This window comes from Macrobrachium nipponense, chromosome 25 (assembly GCF_015104395.2).
Source record: "Macrobrachium nipponense isolate FS-2020 chromosome 25, ASM1510439v2, whole genome shotgun sequence".
NCBI lineage: Eukaryota > Metazoa > Arthropoda > Malacostraca > Decapoda > Palaemonidae > Macrobrachium > Macrobrachium nipponense.
The window spans coordinates 65,660,296-65,671,833 of NC_087214.1; the positions used below are offsets into that span (position 1 = coordinate 65,660,296).

Below are 11,538 nucleotides of genomic sequence, written 5' to 3' on the forward strand. Positions count from 1 at the left end.
TCAAAAGTCAAATTGAAAAATTAAGCCATGCCAACAAAAGTGAAGACTAATCTATGACATCAAAGTTAAAGATTAAACCAAGACTGTCCAGCCAAATGCTTATAAAAATGAAAAAGGCTTCCTGTAAAACCAATTCGTAATCTCCAAACAGTGTTTTGGGACTCGACAAAAATTTAAACTATGCAAAAACCTATGATTACTAAAATGATTAAAAATCATTCAGCCTGCCAAAGAGATCACACATCGTAAATTTTAAGACTTACAAAATCCTGGCTTAAATGATGACTGCAAAAGCAAATGTCATAAAAACATACAAATGACTTAACAAGCTCGAAAAATACCAAATGAATGTCCTAAAAACCCAATAAATGGCTTAAACTACAACAAAATTCAAAATAAATGTCCTAAAAACTCAACAATGGGCTCGAGATTCAAAATGAAAGTCTTAACAAAGAAACAAGATTAAAACTAAATTCCTAAAAACCTATAAAAAGGCTTAACAAACTCAAAAGATTTAAAAGTTCCATCGACTACTAAGAAGCGGCAAATGTTTATAAATACCCAACCTAAAATTGCGTCAATGCTCCAATTAATTTATAACTGAAGACCAAATGTTTTACAAATGAATGACCAAACCAACAGTTTCGATGTTAATGTTCTAAAATGTTTTGCATGACCTTCCAATCAAATCATGACAGACAGACAATCAGGGAAGTTGAAAGAAATATTACAACGCTTCTAATAAATGTTTAAATGTTCAAAATAATACGGGTCTAACCTAGCCTGACCTATATACCTTAATCATATTCTACAGAACTTTGTATATAATTTCTGGCAACAGGTTAGGTCTGTATAGGCAAAATTAAGTCTACTATGGTAAAATGATAACTCAATAGGCAAAATTTGGTTTATTTTGGCACATTTAGGTTCCTTTTGGCAAATCTGGGTTTATTTGCGGCAAAAATCTGGTCTACTGAGCAAAACAAGGTCCAGTTTGACAAAATTAGGTCACTTTGGGCAAAGTTAGGCCACTTGTGCCAAAATCAGGTTTCTACTGACAAGATTTAGCCCATTTTGACAAACTTAGGGGACACTTCCATAAAAATTAGATATATTTGGGTAAAATTGGTCCATTTTAGCAAAATCTCTATCAGCTGCATGACAATGCGGGAGGAAATTGGTATAAACGAGAAAAATTTGTGCCTGGCTTCGTCTGGGTCCGTGGAAATCCTTCGCACAGAACTAGGCTACGCTAGCCTGGCCCAGTCCTCCTGCAAACCTGTCGGGGAGAAACGTAAACAAAGGGGAAAATAATAATAATAAAAAAAAAGACAACAGGCAAACATAAACAAAGAAGGTAAACAAAGGAATGAGAAGAGACCCAGGAGGAAAAAGAGCGACCTCAGGCCTATGCCTACCCAGAGGTCCAATTCTCCCCCCTCTAAGGCTTCCCTGAAAGGGCACGACTCACCCCTGGCTGACCCTGCCTGACCCGGGCGGACCTGAGCCTGGCTCAGGATCATCCTGGGCCCGAGGGTAGTGGTGGTGGCGCCCTGCCCGGCGGGCCTGATGGTGCCTGGGCGCATGTTGATGATCTGCATGCCCGCCGCGGGGGACAGGCTGGACACGTTGCCCGGGGTGGCTGTGGAGGGCACAGCAGTCACAGTGCCTGGCTTGGACATGATCACAGCGGGCTGCTGTGCTGTTGCTGTTGTTGTGCCACTGCTGCCGCTACTGCTGCCGCCGCTGCAGCAGAAGACCCTCCCCCCACCACCACCTTGTTGCTGAGTCCCTTCACGACGACGTTGGCATTCAGCGTGCCCCCAACGGGCACCCCGCCGTTCACTGTTGCCCCCTGGTGACCCCCTGTCATGGGCGTTGGGGCTACACCATAGACGACGGAGGAGGTGGAGGTGGTGGAGGAGGCGGAGGAGGAGTTGGAGGAGGAGAAGGACGTCGACGAACTACCCTGGTGGCCGACGAGGACGCCACTGAGAGGAGCAGGAGGTCGCAGGAGAGGAGGAGGAGGAGGAGGAAGCCCTTGGCCGCCGATCGCCACCACGCCACCACAAACTAGCTTATTCGCCGGGACACGGACCCCTATACTAGGCTCGATCTTCCTGGCCGCCCCTATTGCACCGCCCGCACGCACGCCTCCACCGTCATCGTCGTTCGCGAGGGCTCCGGAAGGCTCTGTCAAGTCACTGTCGACGGGCGCGAGCACGGCACTGACAGCAGCTGTCTCCGGGTTACTGCACAACACCTCGTCCAGGCTGTTACTGGTCGCCATCTTAGCAGTACCAGCCCAGGCCACAAACTGACCTGCGCATGCGCACCATCCCAGTGACGTCACCATACGCCGCTGGCCCCGCTAAGCTTGAAAACGGGGAAACAAATGAATGGCGCTGTTTGTTTACGCTTTTTTCTCCCCCCCTACCCCCACCCCAGCCTCACCGCCCCATGCGGCCTCGGGCGACGCTGACGGGGGCGCAGACGAAGAAGTGTCTCTTCGTTCGAACGCCCTTGGAACGACTCTGCCCGTTTCCCGAAAGAAGCCGTAGCTTCGAAGGGACGCCGCCGAACTGAGGTCGTTAATTCGTGTTTGTAAACAAAGCTATTTAAATCGAGCGACAACTTCGGCGAATCGTGTTGTCGGATGACAGTGATGAGGCAGAGACGATGTTACGTCACGTTATGTCTTTAGCAATATCTGAAGGCCTGGTTTTCAATTAAAAAGGTTATATGTTGCAAGCAGGTTAAATCCAGTATTTTGCGAAGTAAATAGATCACATCCGAGGGTGGGAGAGAGGGAGTGAGAGATTACATCCATGGAGAGAGAGATTACAGCACAATATACAGTATGAGAGAGAGGGGTTATTATAATGATGGATGAGGAGAGGAAGGCATTTAAAAGCTAAACTCGTCTAACACGTCGTGATAATATCTGTTTGATCTATTCATTAATTCGTGTCGATGTTTATGATAGTATATTAACCGTAGCAACTGTTTGTTGCTTTGTTACTGAATACAGATTTTATTATCTTATCCTTTTCCACATTATGTGCGTTGTATAATAATAATAATAATAATAATAATAATAATAATAATAATAATAATAATGAGAAGATTAGCGATGACAATTGGCAATGGCTACAGAGGGGAGAGCTAAAGAAGGAAACTGAAGGAATGATAACAGCGGCACAAGATCAGGCCCTAAGAACCAGATATGTTCAAAGTACGATAGACGGAAATAACATCTCTCCCATATGTAGGAAGTGCAATACGAAAAGTGAAACCATAAACCACATAGCAAGTGAATGCCCGGCACTTGCACAGAACCAGTACAAAAAGAGGCATGATTCAGTAGCAAAAGCCCTCCACTGGAGCCTGTGCAAGAAACATCAGCTACCTTGCAGTAATAAGTGTACGAGCACCAACCTGAAGGAGTGATAGAAAACGATCAGGCAAAGATCCTCTGGGACTATGGTATCAGAACGGATAGGGTGATACGTGCAAACAGACCAGACGTGACGTTGATTGACAAAGTCAAGAAGAAAGTATCACTCATTGATGTCGCAATACCATGGGACACCAGAGTTGAAGAGAAAGAGAGGGAGGGTTGGATAAGTATCAAGATCTGAAAATAGAAATAAGAAGGATATGGGATATGCCAGTGGAAATCGTACCCATAATCATAGGAGCACTAGGCACGATCCCAAGATCCCTGAAAAGGAATCTAGAAAACTAGAGGCTGAAGTAGCTCCAGGACTCATGCGAGAGTGTGATCCTAGAAACGGCACACATAGTAAGAAGAGTGATGGACTCCTAAGGAGGCAGGATGCAACCCGGAACCCCACACTATAAATACCACCCAGTCGAATTGGAGGACTGTGATAGAGCAAAAAAAAAAAAAAAAAAATAATAACAATAATAATGTTCTAAAGGGTCCACAATAATACAGTTGAGAGTCCGTGTATAATTTTTGTAAAGTTTTAAAAATTATACACGGACTCTCAAAACTGTATTGTTGTGGACCCTTTAGAACATTATATATACTCTCGCGATAGAGAGTTTTTCCCAACAAATAATAATAATAATAAGCCCTTTTCTGTTGACGTAAGCAGTGGGTAATATACCTGGTAGTTAGCTGACTGTAATGGGTTCCAGTCAGGTTATATAAGAGGTATGGGTCTATATAGTGTAAGAAACAATTTAAAAAATTACCTCTATGTCCATTACGAGGTTCCAAATGCACCATTTTTTCACTAAAATTGAGAAAAGTCTTATTATTACTGAAAGAGACGATTTTGCTGGCATTTCAAGAGATGGTTGCGAAGCTATCTGGATGTTTTTGAGATAAATAAATGTTTCATTGTCTATATATTTATTTTCAAGTTCTACCAATCTATTCTAATATCATTATTATATCATTATTATTATCATCATCATTATTATTATTAGAATAATATCAAAAGAGAATATATATATATCTATATATATATATATATATATATTATATATATATATATATATATATATATATATATATATTACCTACCTGACCTTCTGAGTAATGGTAATTAATAGTATATATATATATATATATATATATATATATATATATAGATATATATATAATATATATATATGTATGTATATATATATAATAATAATAATGGCCATGTATCCTTCTTCTTCTTATTGTTATTATTATTATCATCACTATCATTAGTATTACTATTATTATTATTACCATAACTCTACATACTTTTTCGGAATAGACTGTGTAGATATATATATATATATATATATATATATATATATATATAATATCTATACATATAATTGGCTCTATAATAATTCATTTATTAAGTGATTTCTTCTTTCTGTATTTCCTATAATAAATTCACATCACCCGTGCATTTGATGCCTATAGGCCAGTCCTCTTCGACGCTCCTGATTGGCTATTGATAAGCCAATCACAGGGCTGGAAACTCTCAGTCTCGCGAGAGTTCACATAGGCAGGTTTTGTATGTTCCACCTCTCCTGAGGTATGCGTCTTCTTCAAGGATCCGTTTCCCTAGTTTTTTTACCTTCCATCTGGTCTGGGCTAGAAATGGGTAGTAGGTATTAGGTTGCCTGCTCCATACATACACACACACACGCACATAGATATATATATATATATATATATATATATATATATATATATATATATATATATATATCTATGTGTGTGTGTGTGTGTGTGTACACTCATAATTTCATAACACGAATACTAAAAATGTGCTCACTTAAGAGGAATATGAATAGTTTCAAAAGAAAATGATCCTAGTAATCAGCAGTGAATAGTCAAGTCTTCATTGCTATACTACTCATTTTACTACTAGTACTACTACCAGTAATAACAACAACAATAGTCACATTGATAACACCGAGTAAATATACTTTTCATTTCGAGTGAGGGGAGTGATAAGATAAAGATCATGTCCCTCTTAGTGTCAGGGAGGATAAGGTTCATCTGGTCGACTTCTCTCTCTCTCTCTCTCACCCCAGGTAACAGCTGTTGCAGAACCAAGCAGGTGCACCTGCACTGGTGCACCTCTCGCAACGTCTCGGATGGCGCCTATGCACATTGCATCGTCTGTTTCTATTCCCTCCTTCTTCGTCGCTGTCTCTCTGCTGTAGTACACAAACTCCGTTCGTACCCCTCTGTTGTGGCATCTCTTTTCCTTCTCCTTTGTAGTAGTTCTATATCTGTTATCTCTGTTTTGTTTTTCGTTAACACTCTGATGTGTCATGTCCGTAGTGGTATTACATTTTTTGAAGCATTTTTAACAATAATTACTTATCGTTTTCGACAAAAATCATGCTGCTGAGGTATCGCTTAAAGGAATGCTCCTGTTGGGTGGCCTGTTGTAAAGATCACCTTTTTTGTCACTTGTTTAGTGATCCCCGTGTTGTGGTAACTTTCATATCACCTCTGCATATACAACCCTTTGCGTCAATTGTACAGTGGACATCTCTGCTGTAGTGCTATTACAGAGGTAGGACTACATCAGTTGTGGCGCAAACTATGGAGGAATACCTACGTTGTGCTGATATTTTAAAGGAGCTGTTTTTGCATAATTTTTTTTTTCATTACGGTATCGCGTCTGAAGTGGTAGGTACTACTTCTCTTTTGGTTTCTCTACAGTGGTATTTTTGTTAAAGCTTGCTCTTTCTGCTCAGTGATGGTACCTTTGTTGAGTCGGTTTAGCAGTGGTACCTCTCCAGGGATATCTTTGTGGGAATATCTATAAGTGGTACCTCTGCAGTGTCACCTCAGTTGTAATACCTCTGTTTCGTTACCCTCTAGAAGTGCCTCTGTTCTGTCCCCAGTGCAGTAGTACCTCAGTAATATGTCTAATTTACGAATTTTATTCTCACTTGCGGTAGACTGGCGTTCCCTGTGTAATGAATCCATCATTTGTGCCTCTGCTGAGTCAACCCTACAGCAGTGATGTCCACAAGTGAGTCTGTAGTGGTGCCTTTTACAGTTACCTCCTTTGCGTCCTATCAATAGTGGTACCTCTTTTGTATTACCTCTGCAGTGTTGCTTCAGTCGTTGTGTCCCTTGCTGGTTCACCTCTGTAGCCCAGCTCTCTTCAGTTACCTCCATTTGGTGCCTTTATAATAGCACCTCTTATTATACCTCTAGCAGTACTTATGTATATTTCCTTTTTAATAGTAGTTCTCAATGAACCCCCTTTATAGCTGTGCCTCTGTTTTGCCAAGCCTGCTGTGGTACCTCTGATTTACCACCTATGTTGTGGTTCCTCTGATTTACCAGCTCTGTTGTGGTATTGCTGATTCAGTCCTCTCTGTTTGGGCTACTAGTGTTTTCATTCCTGTTTTGACATCTAGGTACACAGACCTCCAAGGTGATACTGCTGTTTTGCCACCTTTCTTGGGGTATCTCTGATGTGCCATCCATGTAGCGTTGCCCCCACAGTTGTACCGTTGCTAAGTCACTTCTGGAGCAGTATCCCAGTGGTGGTACCTATTCTGTGTCAACTCCAGTGTGGAGCCCTAGCTTGGGTATCTTTGTTTCAGCTCTGTAAGAGTTACTGCGTCAATTCCAGAGTGAATCCAGAACACTACTATGTTACCTCCTTAGAAATACCTCAATTGTGGTATTTCTCTTTGTTGCCTATGATGTAGTACCACCACTGTAGTACTAGTGTAGCACTTCTTTTTGTGTTGCTTCATTATATCTTTGGCAATTCAAGATATTTAACATAGGTATGCAACACTGTATGGAGGATACAGACATTTTTCAAATGCCACGGTTCCTCACTTTATACAAGAAACCTGTAGTGTGTAATACTGATACAAAATAATAAATTTATATCAGATGCATTTATTCATTTTCACCAGTAATTTTAGAAAAGGAAATGCGCTGTTGATTGAAGTACACATATCTAATTAGTTTTTATTATTTAATCACATAATTAGGAAGTGAAGAAGAGTAATCGTTTGAGTTACCACAGCAGATACAGCATGCAGTCAAACTCAGTTTCACGGCTGTTAGAATTCTTTCTTGCTTGCAAGCACAACACCTTTAAAGCTCTGTCTTATCTCTAACGTGATTCGGTTATCTATATGCACCAGCACTTTTGAACTCATCCTGATACACAAATACTGACAGGGCCATGTCCTGGAATGTCTTGATTCTATGAGTCAAAGTGTCATAGTACAGTCAATCTCAAGTGTTGGCACAACCACAAGACACTTACTGCTATAGTTTTGAACTAGTCAGGCTAAAACTGAAACCTAGCATGACTCATTTTAATCTCCATTGTTGAAGTTGTAGAGGGATTCTGCAACAAGGAGCCAGTTGACTTACTGGGAAGTCACATTCCCAGATGACTATATCCCTGCAGACTGAAAACTTACCCAGTCTTCTGTCTTTGGATAAGGATTCGATGGATTGTTAAGGGAGTCTTGAGTCTGCTTGTGGATGTAGCTGTTGGAGTTGTAATCATTATTATTATTTCAGTAAATGAAACCTATTCACGCAGAACGACCACAAGGGGGCCATTGATTTGAGATTCAAGCTTCCAAATGTTGTTGGTTTCACCTTCACCTGCAGACCCCACATTGCAGCAGTTACTAATCATGACACAGAACCAATTATATTTTTCATCGCCCTAGGGGAGATGTGAACCTGCGACATCTGGGTGGCACGTCACAACACTAACCACTATACCAGCGGGCTAGCCAAATGCAATGGGAGAAAATTTAAACACTGAAGAATGAAGAGGCATTAAGAAGTTGAAGAAATAGGAGAATAATTGAGATGCTGCTGACCAGGGTGTGTAAAGTATTTTTGGATTAAGGAAAGGTTCCAGAATAATGGATGAAAATGGCCAATGCCTATAAGAGTTTCTGAGCGGATATAGTAGTGGTCAACTGTTGGTGTGTATCTATTGTCAATTAAATGCATTACATTGTAGCCTTGGTTTGAGGCTGGTTGACTGAGAGAAGTACTAAACAGGCTCTAGAAAAGATTCTGGTAGCCATAGGTCTTGGCAGCTTGCCAATGAACCTTCTCTCCATAGGTACTACTATTAGTTATTATCAGATCACCTGAAGATTAGCGACCCCTAATACCTCTCCTGAAGAAAATCGACCCCAATATTTTCCTCTTGAAGAAAAGTGACTCCAATATTTTCCACCTGAAGATAAACGACCCCTGCTTGTTGGTGTCTCCAATCTTCAGGTGACCCAAAAATAATCAAACGGCTAGCGCGCGCAGCGCAACATCACCTCTTGCCAGAACATACTGAGCTTGCCAAGAATCTTTAAAAATGTGGATAAGGTGCGAAGCGCCGTTCCGCCACGGCCTTACTGTAACCCCTGTTAATTCCTCACCTTAAGAAAAGTGACCCCAATATTTTCCACCTGAAGAAAAGCGACCCCAGCGTGTGTTGGGGTCGCTTTTCTTCAGGTGATCCTTATTATCTGGGGGTATCTTGCACATGGAACTTCAGAAGTTCAAGAGAAGATCCAATGCACTATTATCCTGATACAATTCGCCTTGTTTTTCGTAATAATGTACTCACATTTTTATTTATTTATCTATTAATTTATCTATTTTTCTAATAACTGATCTCCTCTTTCTATATTTGCCTTTGCCTTCTGTTACTTCTTTTGAATGAACATAACATGTTCTTTGGAAGCTTGAATTTCAAGCCAGTGGCCCCTTTGTTGGTGGGCTGGTTCCACATGAATAGGGTTCATCTTCTGAATAATAATAATAATAATATAATAATAATAATATAATATAATAATAATAATATAATAATAAATAATATAATAATAATAACAATTAATACATAATAATAATATAATATATAATATATAATAATATATATAATAATAATAATATAATATAGTAGGGAAAAAACTCTCTATCACGAGAGTATATATAATGTTCTAAAGGGTCCACAATAATACAAAGTGTAAAAAGTCCGTGTATAATTTTGAAGACTTTAGAGAAAGCTTTCGAACCCTTCCCTGGGTTCATCTTGTTGTAACTTATTGTTCATTTGGACTGAAGACGAACCCAGGGAAGGGTTCGAAAGCTTTCTGTAAAGTCTTCAAAATTATACACGGACTTTTTACACTTTGTATTATTGTGGACCCTTTAGAACAAAACAACAACAACAACAACAACAACAACAACAACAATAATAATAATAATAATAATAATAATAATAATAATAATAATAATAATAATAATAATAATAATAATAATAATAACAATAATAATAATTCCACTTAAAACCTCTTGCAAGACTCAGATTCCACCAAAACTTTGTCTGACCTTCCTTCAGATATGGTGGAATGCCTAACATCATTGCCGGCCATATGAGCCAATAGCTCCTGCCTTACTCCAGTAGATAATGCTTTCAGGAGGGATCGCTCTTCTGGAACTGGTTAACTGGTTGATACTGGGATCTATAAAGCTTACATGTATGGACAATAGTAGATCCTCATGGGAAATATCTTACTGTAATTCCTTATGGGTCACCATTATAAGTGGTACTGCGACTACTGTTGCTGGCTGATAAACACCTATGAGAGATGTTTACCTTCAGTTTTATTTCCTTATGTTTGTCTTTATTTGTATTGATTTTTCTTATTTTATTTTAATTTTCAATATTTTTACTTTCATTTTTATTTACACAGTTTTTAAAAAGCATTTTTCTTTATTCCAGGCCATTTTTTTTTATCCCTCGCCATTTTTCTTTATTCTTATAAATTAGGATTCTCTTGTTATAGCTACGCTAGCTGAAGGACGTATCCAAAAAGAAGGTTTACCTCGTGATTTCACATTTAGGTGCAAAAATGCAAAAATCCAAGATCCAGTTCAATCAGTCACAGACACCTTCAGAACTGTAACCTTCAAGGCATCTTAGCTAAATGACTTGCCAGTCCTCATTAATTCAAGAACCCTATGGACCTTTTGAGTAAAGACTATCTGGATGAGCATTGATTTTGAGAAGGGAAGACAATTCTTTTTGTTTTGGACAAAAAGGGCCTCCATCTCAGAACAGAGGAGAGATGAAAAGCTGTACTTGTAAACATTGTCTTCAGAGCTGCTCTGGCGATGGATCAGATAACGTCTTGGCTGTATGCTAATTAGCTCCTAAGGTTGAAGGCCAGTGACTGAATGTTCCAGGTAAAGGTTGAGGAATGGAAACCATACCCGCCTCACTGACAGCTCAGTGAAGATAACTGCACACTTCCACATCTGCAGAAGAAGAAGAAGAAAGACATCATTGTCTTCCTGTGAGCAACCAGTTGACGGGAATTCTTCTAACACCAATGTAATCAACGACAGTCTTTTGGTTTGGAGATGTTATCCTTTCAATATATGCATTACTTAACTGCACCTTCGATAGACCTTGACATATTTTGAGGAAGTCCTGCAATCGTTTGGTTGGTTATTGTAAAACGACGCCGACTGGGTTACTAAACTTTAGCTACATGTAGCCAGTTGTATTGTTGTAGTTTTTCCTATCATGTTGTATTGTAGCCAGTTGTAATATTGTAGTTTTATTGTTTTTATGTTATGTTGAATACTTTTGGCTGCATTCCTCAATCTTTCGGTCAACCCTCGGACCAAATTTATTTGACTTTTTTGACAGATCTTGGCCACACAGGAGATGCAGTCAAAGCAAACTGATTCTGTTCAAGTCTCTATGGGTGCAGGAATGTGTTGTTTCTCCAGAGACTAAACCTTATGAAAGGGAATAATATAACAGCTTTGTGTATGTACGGTGCTTCTAGTCTTACGACCGTGGCACATGCAAATGCTATGAAAGACTGTCGACGATGAGAGCAAGAGAACGTCAAGCAAGTAAAAAATGGACGAACTAGCTGAAGTTTATCATTGTTTAAGAATTCTCGGACTATTGAAATAACATTATGTCCTTCAAACAGCGAGGTAAAACGGTTTTAAATTCTCCTATTGTATTTAAATAACTT

General features: G+C 39.5%; 1 protein-coding gene across 1 annotated transcript in view; it reads right to left on the bottom strand.

Annotated features, from left to right (window-relative positions):
- LOC135199480 (transcription initiation factor TFIID subunit 4-like) overlaps positions 1–2,338 on the bottom strand; it is a 53,700-nt gene extending 51,362 nt beyond the window's left edge. Inside the window, exons 1-2 of the mRNA XM_064227572.1 lie at positions 1,754–2,338; positions 1,479–1,697 (exon numbers count right to left, since the gene is read on the bottom strand). Of these exons, the coding sequence (XP_064083642.1) occupies positions 1,479–1,697; positions 1,754–2,290 (756 nt within the window). The 5' untranslated portion in view covers positions 2,291–2,338. The remainder of the gene's footprint in view (positions 1–1,478; positions 1,698–1,753) is intronic.
- Positions 2,339–11,538: the final 9,200 nt, after the last annotated feature.